The 12,878-nt window shown below is 31.8% G+C and overlaps 2 protein-coding genes across 6 annotated transcripts; one reads left to right on the forward strand and one right to left on the reverse strand.

Moving 5' to 3' along the window:
- Positions 1 to 2,279: 2,279 nt before the first annotated feature.
- On the reverse strand, positions 2,280 to 10,225 carry LOC115440370 (mitochondrial dicarboxylate carrier). Of its 2 annotated transcripts, XM_030164637.2 has the most exons (7): positions 10,164 to 10,225; positions 9,999 to 10,037; positions 8,533 to 8,724; positions 6,856 to 6,968; positions 6,331 to 6,470; positions 5,354 to 5,561; positions 2,280 to 3,047 (listed from the first exon to the last, which is right to left on the reverse strand). In XM_030164637.2, the coding sequence occupies exons 3-7, from the start codon at positions 8,708 to 8,710 to the stop codon at positions 2,808 to 2,810; spliced, it is 879 nt and encodes a 292-aa protein (XP_030020497.1). In that variant the 5' UTR covers positions 8,711 to 8,724; positions 9,999 to 10,037; positions 10,164 to 10,225; the 3' UTR covers positions 2,280 to 2,807. The 2 variants fall into 2 exon arrangements, with proteins under 2 accessions (XP_030020497.1, XP_030020498.1); XM_030164638.2 differs by lacking the exons at positions 9,999 to 10,037; positions 10,164 to 10,225 and adding an exon at positions 8,810 to 9,052.
- LOC115440372 lies at positions 9,327 to 12,541 on the forward strand. 4 transcript variants are annotated; one of them, XR_005112226.1, is made up of 3 exons: positions 9,656 to 9,990; positions 10,406 to 11,200; positions 12,501 to 12,541. XR_005112226.1 is itself a non-coding variant. In XM_030164641.2 (2 exons), the coding sequence occupies exon 2, from the start codon at positions 10,407 to 10,409 to the stop codon at positions 11,148 to 11,150; it is 744 nt and encodes a 247-aa protein (XP_030020501.2). In that variant the 5' UTR covers positions 9,327 to 9,350; position 10,406; the 3' UTR covers positions 11,151 to 11,268. The 4 variants fall into 4 exon arrangements, 3 of the variants coding, with proteins under 3 accessions (XP_030020501.2, XP_030020500.2, XP_030020499.2); XM_030164641.2 differs by lacking the exons at positions 9,656 to 9,990; positions 12,501 to 12,541 and adding an exon at positions 9,327 to 9,350 and having other exon boundaries at positions 10,406 to 11,268; XM_030164640.2 differs by lacking the exon at positions 12,501 to 12,541 and having other exon boundaries at positions 9,653 to 9,991; positions 10,407 to 11,268.
- Positions 12,542 to 12,878: the final 337 nt, after the last annotated feature.

Consider the following 12,878-nt stretch of genomic DNA (forward strand, 5'->3'; position numbering starts at 1 on the left):
ACGTTAAAACTATTTTATGGATCTTAATAGTCATTATCATTATCTAAATAAAAAACACTATAGGTAACAAGAATTTATTACATCTACAACCACAATAGACATTAAACATTGGAATTTGAAAAAAATACACCACTATACACTAATATAACATGGTCTCGGCGTAAATTGGAACACATTAATAATTCAGTATCCTACATCACCGACTAAACTTTTGTCTACATTCCAAGTAATTTATCAAGTCAAAATCGATTTCAAATTAGAGGTGTACGCGGAAGTTATTAACTTCCTTTGGTATGTGCGCGGAATGGACGCTAGGCATGAACTACGCGGTGCGCCTACAATCTCAAAGGCCACGGAATAAAGACAAGGGCAGTGATCTTTAAAAAAAATAATTTTATTGGAACGTCATTTTTGTTTGTGCGTATATCATGGCTCCTTACAAAACGGTTTGAGGTATGAAATTTAAATTGATATGGAATTTATCAGTTTTCTATTATAATGGCCAATGGAATAAAAAAAAAATCATCAATACATAGTTTCAACTGAATGATCATAAAGACTTTATTTATAATAGGGCCATTTACTTATTTTTAGCGAAATCTCCTACGAGGCTAAGTTGTCAACCCCACATTTACTTCTTAGACGGCAGGCAATATCTCGTTTCCGCGTACACCATTTTTCTATAATTATAAGACCCCTTTCATTTATTTGTATGAATCTTTCTGAATTTCTTACACTTGACTTACATCTTTTAAATGATAAACAAAAAATAGGTCAATCAATTGTTGCATATTTATGTCAGTTAAAGGCTGTTGTATTTCAAAATTTGCATAAAGTAAAGTAAGTATCGGGTCAACACAGTCATCCTCAGTTATGATTTTATAAGTACAGTTATTTTATTAGATGACGCAGAATGTGAATTTATCTGGTCGGCAATCGTTAACTCGCCTTACGCGTGACGTTTCAAACTAAGGTTTTAAGATGTTACGTAGGCCTCTAGCCCCATAGATTGATACTTACTCAGAGGACTGGCTGCATTCGATCCTGATTTTGATTCAATTAGGCTTGAAGTTGCTAATATATACATGGTATACTGCTAAAGAAGTATGTATATCAATACAAACTGAATTTGGTTATGATTTCAAAAATGTCGCGTTTTACATGCAACACATATGAGACTAGTCAATAAAACAAGATTTAGAAAAATAATCTCGGTAATTTATAGTGCAGCAAGCACTCAACATTTTCATAAAAATAAAATAACACATTTTCTTAATTATATACATAATCCTGCAGTAAGTTTATATATGAGTCGCACTCTACTTACACATTCTAGATAAACATTCATGATGATTACACTTTTCGACTTGTTGCCACCCGTATCAACATGATTATAGATTACCCAATCGCTACAAACACTTCGTTCTACAAAGTTTAACCTTAGAAACTATTTTAACATTTTACTATTCGTTTAAATTGTATATAAATCTAATAGTGCCCGCGTCTAAGACGTCGAATAGAATATATCATATCAAAAACGTTACATTGTTATGAATAAATTATAAATTGTATTATTCTTAAAGTATTTTTTTAACAAATTACCTAGAAAATACTTTAGTCTAGAGTCAAAAGTGACTTATTGGAACAAATGACTAAATATTGAAACAACAATAAAACATATTTTAAAAACTGTACTAATAGTATTTTTAAACTTACATCGTAAAAGTATTTTGTTTCTGAGGAATGTATAACCAATGACGTAAATATAATAAATAAGTTACAAATATCGTTGTCACATCGAGAAAGAGCACATTTCTTTAAATAATTGTTTTAGGCTATTACATTTTGGCACAGTTAAAAATACTAGAAAATAAATAAACAACACAGCCACAGGGCGGCATATAACAAAGTCTCTTCCTATGTAGTATTATATACATAACATATAAATATACAGAATAATTTATACTTTTTACAGCCATGTAAATCAATATATCCCTAATGTCCTTTGTAATTGAGGATTGATAATATTTTTATATTATTTGAAAATTTTAAAAATAAATAAAGAAGTTTGAAATAAAAGAAATATATATAAAATTAACATGTAGTATGTCATGTAGATATTATTAAAAATATTAATTATATTGTCATGACTCTGGGGTCGTCTCAGAGAAATAGTTTCCAAGTGGACAATTTATAATGAGAGGTTAGGACAATACTGTGCAAACAGCATCCAAAAATGTAGAGGAAGACTTGTTTTATTAAGTAAGGCAACAGGAATACATACCTTAAAGCCTTCAGAGTTACTTCTTATTTAATAGTAAAGTTGTAAATTTCTCAAAAGTAAAAATTCTTCAAAAGAAATAATATCCTTAACACCACCCTATAATGTTCTCATTTGTGTAATTAATTAATCTCGTCAAATGTAATCATTATTATTTATGTTATCGTTATTTTTTAAAAATGTGTATTTCCAAATATATACACAAATTCATACATAACCAAACGTGACTTCGTCGTTCAATCAACCTAACAACAAATTATGCGAGAATTCTTAAATTATTGCTGGAAAATATCTCAATAAATAATTTTTCGACTTGTTACATTAAACATGGCAGTTGTAAGCGACATACACGAATTATGAGAGTTCACAGTAACAAAGTCTATAAGTTCCTATGTGCATTCTAGGAAACAGAAACAACTTACAAATCCTCAACCGCTAAAACTAAATGCAAGTAAAAGAAAATTGCAATCAGTTACACCAAATTAGCAATATATACAAAAAACTATTTTAATCTAACAAATGGGAATTAATTAAATTTAATCACACCAAAATTCATTCTAAGTTGTTCCAAAAATACAAATGTTAGAATAGTATGAGGCGCAAGTCTAGCGAACGCTGGAATGTATCCTTTGAAGAATGCTAGAGGACCTTCCCTGCCGGTGGCTCTGATGAGGGCGAATATACTCTTCACCTCGCCTGGTTTCGCGTTCATGGCCCTCGTTTTTAAAACATCCACTGGCTGAGTCAACGTAGTCGCAATGCCACCCTGGAAGTAAGAAACAATATTATACTGACGTTTATTTGGCGACTAGCTTCCGCCCGCAGCTTCGCCCGCGTGGATTTCGGACTTCAAAAATGGAGGAGGTGCTCAATTTGTCGGGATGTTTTTTTAATGTATGGTGGTATGCAGGTGGTCCGATTGTCCGGTCAGGGTCTGATGATGGGATCCTGGTGAAATCGAAGGAAACATATAGCATGATTTAGTATTCACGCGTGATGGCTTATTATTAGCGTATTTTATATATAACTTTGGTGTTTCTATACCGATTTCTATGATTCTTTTTATGGAATATTTAATAATGTTAACTTTTTTAATTAGGGATGACTTAGAGTGTTATAAACGTAAGAGTAGACAAATATAATGAGAAAGCTTAGAACTGCTAAGCTATTGGGATTTACACGTGTTATTGTGAGTCAACCATAAGAGATAGATATATGCTGTCGTGGGATATTTTTTATATAATTTTAAGGAGAACATTTCAGTCATACATGATTTCTGTGTAGCTTTAACCATTAAGCTTGCACACGCGACGGAAGCTTAAAAAATGGAGTAACTTCTCCCGTTTTCCCAACATTTCCCTTCACTGCTCTGCTCCTATTAATTGTAGCGTGATGAAAAGTATACTATAACCAGCTCAGGAGTATGAAAAATAATTGTACCAAGTTTCGTTAAAATCCGTCGAGTAGTTTTTGTTTCTATAACGGTTATACAGACAGACAGACAAAAATTTTACTAATTGCATTTTTGGCATCAGTATTGATCCCTAATCACCCCCTGATAGTTATTTTGGAAATATATTTCATGTACAGAATTGACCTCTCTACAGATTTATTATAAGTATAGATTACGAATGTCACATTTTATCTATCGCATAAGAGTGACGTCAGGCATATTATTTTCTAATTTAAAAAAATATACCAGGGACGTAATGTTTTTCTACAATCGTTAACGCTTATAGAAACCATATAAATGTATGGGAATGACATCCCCATAATAGGCTTATTGCTATGATATGTCACTCCCATCCATTTTTATGTTTTTGATTGTAGAAAAGCATCTTGTCTAAGGGCCAAGGTTAAAAGCTGCCATATGTGGGCGTTTCGAGATCAGTCTTTGTACCTATATATGACAGTAGCATTACATAGGTTTTGTCGCTAAGGATAAACCAGCGCTGCCGTCTACTTCAGTGGCGGCTGTAACTATAAAGAACATTGCGGCATGCGCCAACCCTTTTTTCATGTGGTAACTCCTTCCCCCTACTCCCTCGCTACATCAGTCTGCATATTCAAAGAGACCGGCATAATTTTGTCGATTGTAGACGATACCAACAAGTGCAGTGGGGCTGCTTTGAGGAGCGCATATAAAAAGAAACATAAACTGCGTATATGCATATCTTGATGTTAGAATATAACAAAAGCCATTGTTATTATGTGATCTAGACGAAATTATATAATTTAACATTAAAAATAAAGATGTTTAAAATTACTTTTATTCATTATTTTACTCGGAAATTCCGACCACTAAAATTGTGACGAAGAAAAATCAAGTACACACGCTATACTAAGCAAACAAACTTGCTTTATTTTCCAGAATACTTAGGTACGCAGGAGGATTTATTCGCCAAATTGAGCTACTCAGCACAAAGAACACATTAAATTCAGTAAAGCCGAACCACAATAATTAAGGACATATTCACAAAATTCATTGCGTGTCGGGAATCGATGTCGCTAATTGAACCAAATGGCTTAAATGCTGAATGACGGTGTCAATAGCGCTGAAGTACATAAATACCGAAAATTTTCGGCTTTTGGGCGAGCAGTAATTTACAGTATTTGCTTTATAAACAAAGCGTTGCTACTTCGTCCGATAAGTTAAGCCATGATTATTTTGCGGTTTATGTGATTATCTATAAATAATCACAGGTTTAACAATAGAATATTAATCTATACTAATATATAACGCTGAAGAGTTTGTTTGAATTTGCTAATCTTAGAAACTACTGGTGCTAAAAATATTTTAGTGTGGGATGGCCCATTTATTGCGGAAAGCTATAGACTATATAACATTACGCTATAACCATTAGGGGCGGAGTATTAACGAAAAATCTTGCAAAAACGGAGGCCTTTACTGCTCCGTCTCGAAAATTCGACTAGTATGATATTTAAAATAAAAAAAAATATAGCCAAGTGCTGATTAATTTAAACCAATATCTGAATCATAATTAAACAAGACTTTTATATAAAATAATTCCAATATACCAATTTGGAGTTAATAATAATTTTAATACTTACAGCTAATAAACTGGATGTGACATGGGTTACAACATTGTCTCCAAAGTAGGATGTTTTAAGGAGTATCACTTTAATCTGATCGTAAAAAGACAACTGCCCGATGGTCATCAGCACAGCTCGACTGCATGTCATAGATGCACCAGCCCAAAGTCGCAAGACACCTTCATCCGCAGCCACTCTCCATAATCCATGAATCGCATTTTTATAACTGAAAATAATAAAGATTTATACCCTACACTGGGCAATTGTGTTTGCCTATACAAGCGACATACATATGTTGCTCTGGGTTAAAAATAAGATCGGGAGACCATGGCAATTAGTTAAACCTCTACCTACCCTTTAGAGATGCAGGAGTGATCTGTATGTTGCGTTTATTTTACAACTACGAATACGTTTGTTTGATCGGTAGCACACCAAATGTTACTAAGTACTTCTGTATTTCATACGCCAACAATTCGTGAGCCACATTTACACACGGTACATTGAAACTGACGCAAATTTCGTCTCGCCGACAGACGTGACTCAAAATAGAGTATTGGAAAACGTAATTAGCTACATAGTACATTACAGGAAAATATATTTTACACCTAATATTATTTATTATTCATTGTTTTTGAGTCAAATAGAATTTGCGCGAATAACGGTGCATTGTTTAAAATTTATTACATGAATGCAATATGCCAATTGGACATAATGTGGTATATAGTTTAGGTATATTTTACTCTGAATGTCCAGGAGGGAGGGTAAATGGTAATTACTGTAGGTATTTTCAAAAACACCTCCATACTTTGATATGCGGGCAGGCTCGACAAGAGCCCAAAAACCTATAGATATATGAGATCTAGACAGATGTCTAATTTGATACAACGTAAAAATTACGTCGTCATGTGTTGCTTCTTGATGTTTTGTTCAGGTAAGCAATATTACTTATAGTAAATAATTTTTATACTTTTGGTTAAATATATATAGATACTCACTTTCTTCTTTGCTCTGGAGGTAGTTTTACATCATTTTGCATCCTAACATTAACAAGATCGGCTGGATTCCCAACAAATCCTCCAGCGAAGCCTCCAAGCCCAGCCAGAAATGCTGACATAAAGAATGGTACTGGGCTGCCCTGGAATATGGAAAAATCAATTGGAATGACAAATAGAAAGTACAAGGGGTAAACATTATTTTTCTAACTTTTGATCTTTCAGCTTGCTTTTGTAACATCCTTACAATAATAAATTACATAAACCATGTATATATATGGCATTCCACAAGAAAATAATAAAGTAAAGATATAGAGGAAGAATATAACTAAAGATACTAGAAACGCCTATATTATTAGCTATGATTTACAGCTTTTGGATACAAGGGCATCTCCTTTTTTATAATTCCAGATCAATGAAATAAGATCCTGAATAAGAAAATTTATAGTGAAGTCAAAAACCATTGTTTTGGACTACAAATGCATAATTAAAATGCCTTTAAGTTGCTGTTTTTTTACTAATACTCACATCTTTAGGAGCAAGGGATTGTTTAGCCATTTCATAAATGCCAAACCTGGCTGTTGAATATGTCAGTTGACGGAGGAGAGAAGCTGATATACCATTGTAAAGGCCGGTGATACCTATGAAGAACAACTTCAGATATAGTATAAAACATATTGTTTATATGACATTTATTTTAAAAAAAAAAAAGAAGGTACAAGTTTTTTCATATCTGCACATTTTTCATTTATCTCTATTGTAATTTATGTAAATTATGAACAAAATCATTATATATTTAAAAAGTAGGTGTTATTTGTTAAGATTTGCTTCTTTCCTTTCCTGAATATGGTTCAATTTAAATGGTGGTTTAAAAAAATGACATTAGTAATGATAATTATTCATTCGATTCCAAGAAGAAAAAATAACTGGCAATATATTCCTTTACCATTTATAAGGAAGTTTATTAAAAACTGTAAAGCATGCAAATAAACAAGGAAGTATAACACATTGTCAAGAATTCTCAATAAGTTCTTATATTTTGGGTAGACAATTAAGTGTCTAATTCAAATTCTGTTTTGTTTTTCTTTGTTAGATGTTAGTGCAAAACAAGACATTTTCTTATTACTAACTTGGAAAGTGTAAGATTTGGGTCAGTAAAGTGGGGTCTAATTAAAAACATTTTCAAGTATGTTTTAAAATGTCATATCTTAGTTGGGTATGGAACGGACTGCCAAGACAAAGGTCTGCAGATTGAAAAACCAAGGCAAACACCTCTGGCTTTTCAAAGTTATGGATATATTGTTTATTTATATTTGTATAAGTAAACTATTTCTATGTTTCTAAGTTTAATAAAGAATGTATGAATTGTTTCATTTTACATATTATTTTCTGGACTTGATGAAAATAAAATTATACAATAATTGTCCATTGTTGTTTACGCATAGTCACCCAACTAGATGGTCAGATTTTAAAATATGTATTGAAAACTGCAACACAGTGTGAGTCTTGACCATTATTGCTTAAGGAGGTGCTTTGTGTGATTAAAAGATTGAAAATCCCATGTAATATGTTTTGTCCAAACATACTATCTAAAAAAATGCTTTTTTGGACATTCATATAATTATCTACAATTATGATGACAATATAATTAAGTATAACATTTACTTAACAGCCTGGGAAAGGTTCATGACGGTTCTTTCTTAACACAAATTGTATGTTCCGTTCCATGTCCTCATTGTAGATAGCTTGATGATTGATGATAGCTTGATGATGATTTATCATTTTTTTAAGGAGTTCTCTTTTAACTTAAACTTACATACCTGAGATTTCTCTATGAGAATTTCAAAGGTATGTGAACTCTACAAATCTACACAAGGCCAGAGCGGTGGACTAAGGCTTAAACCTTCTTAGTGGACAGTATATAGCATGGGTGTGGTATTTTTATGTTATAAAATATTTTTGCAGTATGTATTTAATTGCAAGAATATTATAATGAAAAATGGAAAGTAACCAATTAGCTTTGTATAACAATATAATACTTCAAATGTTTAAAAATTTTAGGAAATGGAATCATTTACTAAAGTACATAAACAAAAGGACATTTTATTGTACTTAACATCAGAAAATGGTATTTTATTGTAACAAAGTTATTTTTCCTAATAAATAAAATTGAAACATGTTAGTGAACATGTTTGTATTCCTTACCTTGATTTCTAATAACAATCCCTGTGAGTTGGATCATGGATATATTTTTGCCTTTTTGTGTCTGCATCTGTACCTTTAGTAAATCCAAAGGATGTGTGATACATGCGGCTCCAGCTGATGCTAATCCACCGAAATACCATTTCGACACTTTGACTTCATTTGGTTTGGGCTGCGACATTTTAGCAATTCCGCCTGGTAAAAGTTAACACGTGTAATATTTTAATTCTTAAAGTCGTTATCGTTTTTTTATTATTAAATGATATCTACGATAACCTACGTAGCTAATTCAATATAAAACAACCGACACGAATTCCGTGATGAAATTAATAAAATGGGATCGAGTAAAAACTTGGTTTCCTAAATATTTTCATTTAATTTTTTGTAGTATTTTTAAAAACACAGTCTTTGCCCAATCAAAGTCATCGAACTCATATTCGCGTCTTGCTTGTACAAGTCCGCACTTCGCAACTACTTTATTCACGTCTGACGTCTCAATCTTCAGTTCTCACACAAATACAATAACAGTTTATCATACATGCCACTAACACATTGATACACATACTTGTAGTGAGTAGTATACGAGTATAATATAAGACGTCATAAGTGTGTGCGAGTTTTACAGGCTACGAGAGCTGTGACATTGACAATGACATTTTATGACATTGGTAAATGCCAATTGGTGAAAACCACTGTGAATAGAGTGGTATTAGATGCTGAATGGTGAATAATTCTAAGAAGCCATTGATGCTGTACTAAAGTCTAATATCATTAATTATTGTAAATTAGAAGAAGCCTATTACGCTACGTCTATAACATAGGTACTGCAGTGACATTATTAGCGTCATAAGGTTTTTATTTATAAGGCTAAATAGTGAAATGAGCAACAATCTCTCAGAACAAGTCTTGCCTGATGGGGACATGTGTTACGACAGCGTTTATATTTGTATCCATAGATATAGTTATATATGAGTACTATTTATTAGATTGAAGTTTTAACTACTTAAGTACCTATTCATTAATAACCGTATGTAGCAACATATTGAAGCAAAGTTAGCTATCATTATTATTATAATGTGATAGATGTGATTGTGGCAGTATAGCAACAATGAACAAGCCACTTTGTGTCAAACTTGATAAGATATTTTGTCAAATGTCAAATTGACATTCTTTAGCAAAAACATATTGTCTTTTTACCTTCGTATTTTTCTTTAAATCTATACAGACTAACGTTTCAATTTTGTACTTAGAAGTTTATCGTGTAGAATCTTCTTGTATGTATTGGTGCATATATTTGGTCAACAGTTATAAAGTTTCATAACCTAAAATAGCTGCTAAACGGTGAAATCACGTTCGATGTTTATGTGATAAACTAAATTTAATTTGGTATATTGAAAATTTATGATTTTATAAAAACTTTAATAAAGAGTAATTTCATTAAAAATACCAAATAATAAAAAGGTACGTACCTGCTTAAATCGGTAATAACTAATTAACGTTTATTCTCACTGTTAAAACAAACAAACGAATTTGGATGAGCGGCGAGTCCAATGCGTTTATACCACTGAATAATGTACTTATTACACAAAAACTATGTATAGTTACATAACACGTTAGTTGGGAAATTTAATTACCGGTAACCTAACGAGCGACGGGTAAGGTCGCGCGCGAGCGAGTTTGTCTTTCATCTGCGCGCTCTGCGGATGTTTTGAGATCGTTTTGCATCGATTCTGTACCACTTATCGCCCCTCTGTACGTAGAGAAAAGAAACCAATCTCATCAGATATTACAGATTGATTGTATATGTAAATATAATATTTTTCAATAATATTAGTTATTTTCTATTTTTTTCATGAGTATTGTTTTTGTTTTTCAGGATGTCGTCAGATATCATAGCCTGTCTCCAATTGGATAAAGAATTATCTAATAGAGTGATTGTTGCTAAGGAGATAAATGGCTGTGATAGCTCATTCATTGTTAGTTGTGTACTAAACCACTGTGTCAAAAATAAACATCCAGTGTTCATATTGTCAACACATCACTCTTTGCAGCATTACCAAAATATCAGTCTAAAAATGAATTATAATTTACAAAGACATATGGACTCGGGAATTATAGGTTTCTTTAATATAGGGGAAGATGCTGTTGAAAAGTTATTTAGAAATGAAAATAATTCATTACAAGAATTGATATTCACAATCAAAGAAAATATATGTAAATTACAATGTGAAACAAATAATTCTGTTAATATTATCCTGGATGGAGTCTCACATCTCTTTGATTTGGGTTATGATTTAAGGGAAGTTAATCAGTTTTTAAGAAATATCATTGTTCTAACATATGAGACAAATGCATTTATATTATGTCTTTGTAATTCTGCAGAAGATGATGATGCTACACAAACAATATCCAACCTATTATCTCATAAAGCTGATACAGTATTGGAAGTTGAAAACTTGCCATCAGGCTTAAGTGCAGATGTGTCTGGGCATTTGACAATTAAACATCCAGGTCAAAAATGGCAAAATGACCATATGAACACATTAAATTTCAAACCATCTAAATACCTTTTCAAATTATTTGATAGAGGTGTTAAATTGTTAGCACCTGGTACTGTTTAATGTATTTTTCTTGATTTGAAATTTTTTTTCCTAATGTCTTGTTATGTATGTAAGGTCAGGTGGGGCAAGTGCGCCGACGGGGTAAGTGCACCTGCCCTAAAAAAATCGAGAACTATTGATGTTATACAATTACCGCAATCTTACATCTATGCTACTAACTGAAATACAGTTCCACTAAAAAACATAAATGGCTATGTTCATTTTAATACGATTTATTCGCCATTTTATTTTAAGTGTCATTTAGACCTGTAAACCGAGATAACCCCGTGAAAGATAACATCAAATATTTCAAGATATTTAACATATTTCTGTAAACCAGTAAGGTGAATACATAGTTTAAACCATTTATTTTAACTTCCTGTCTGAATTTTATTAATATATACTAAAATAAAGGATTTTTTAGCATTGCGAAAAAATGTACCTCAAAATTGTCGAGTAGGGCAAGTGCGCCACAGTTAATAGCCGTATGGCGCACTTGCCCCTGATCCATATATAACCAACCTTTTTTGAGAATATGTTTTACTAATATGAATTATTATTATTAAAATGTTAAACTTAACAGCATAATTTTTTGTACTCAAGGTATTTTGTTTTGAGCTGACTTAAATAATAGGGCGATGTTTTAGATGGTTCGTTTTTACAAAGAAAAACTGAAATACCTTGGTCTAGAGCAGCTTTACGTGAAGAGGTTGCAACTGTTCGATCAGGCACGTTATCTGGGTATAATGCAGCTAAAACATATCAAATGTCATAAAGCCAAATTCTAAGTAGTTGAGTTATAACGCATTCAAAATTGTTAATTCCTACATTTTTGTATGTTTTTTTTAGTTTTTAGAAATAAAATGGATTTTATATTAGGGCTACCATTTTTTTATTCCAACATATCCGCACACAAAACTCTAATATTAATACCTAAATATAGCAAAAAAAATGTTTTGAAGCCCTGATTTACAAATATATGGCGCACTTACCCCGAATTTGATTTGACAGCCATAGTTTGTTATAATATTAAGTGATTATAAATTATCCAAGAGCAATGCGAGTAAAACTTATTTCTCTATGGACTAAAATGAGTGTTTTTGTTATAATGTTTCATATTGGCGTCATTTTTTACACAGGCGCACTTACCCCATTTCCGGAGGCAAGTGCGCCTACTACCATTTTTTTTTACTTTGAGCAAAATATTATTAATTTATGGTCCGATTTCCTTGAATGGCCTTAGGTTATTATCACAAAATACCAAATATTCTTAAATTAATAAAATTACATTCTTAAGTCAGCACAAAAAGAAATTATTTAGCATTGAATCCAGCTATGAAAATTTTATGGCGCACTTCCCCCGACTGACCTTATGTATTTTAGAATGAATTAATGAATAAATAACATTAAAAGATTATTGCTTTTTATTTAATAGAAAAAGGAATTATAATGTCATAAAACGATTATGACAATGTAATTCCTTCTTATTATTATTATTAGGTACATTTTACAGTTCATATGTCTTATAGTTAACTTTTTTTTAATTTAATGTAACAATTGTTTCCATTAAATTAATAATTCACTGCAATAAATTCAATTTGGAAACTTAAAATTATTCTAGAAGGAGCCATTAAAGTGGAATGTAAAAGACAACATAATGGTATTACCACATTCATTAAGTATATAAGTAACTAGCTTTTGCCCGCGGCTCCACCCGCGTTATAAAGTTTTTCAGGCTAAAGTTTTCCG

The sequence above is a fragment of the Manduca sexta genome, chromosome 12, assembly GCF_014839805.1.
Source record: "Manduca sexta isolate Smith_Timp_Sample1 chromosome 12, JHU_Msex_v1.0, whole genome shotgun sequence".
Classification (NCBI taxonomy): domain Eukaryota; kingdom Metazoa; phylum Arthropoda; class Insecta; order Lepidoptera; family Sphingidae; genus Manduca; species Manduca sexta.

What these genes read in the sequence shown, in the direction of transcription:
- LOC115440370 (XM_030164637.2), bottom strand. Translation starts at nt 8,710, where the DNA reads ATGTCGCAGCCCAAACCAAATGAAGTCAAAGTGTCGAAATGGTATTTC. An exon ending in CCTCCAGAGCAAAGAAGAAA is followed by an intron (nt 5,562 to 6,330) that starts GTGAGTATCTAT and finishes TATTATTTTCAG; the next exon opens with TTATAAAAATGCGATTCATG. An exon ending in TCACATCCAGTTTATTAGCT is followed by an intron (nt 3,048 to 5,353) that starts GTAAGTATTAAA and finishes TCTTACTTCCAG; the next exon opens with GGTGGCATTGCGACTACGTT.
- LOC115440372 (XM_030164641.2), top strand. Translation starts at nt 10,407, where the DNA reads ATGTCGTCAGATATCATAGCCTGTCTCCAATTGGATAAAGAATTATCT.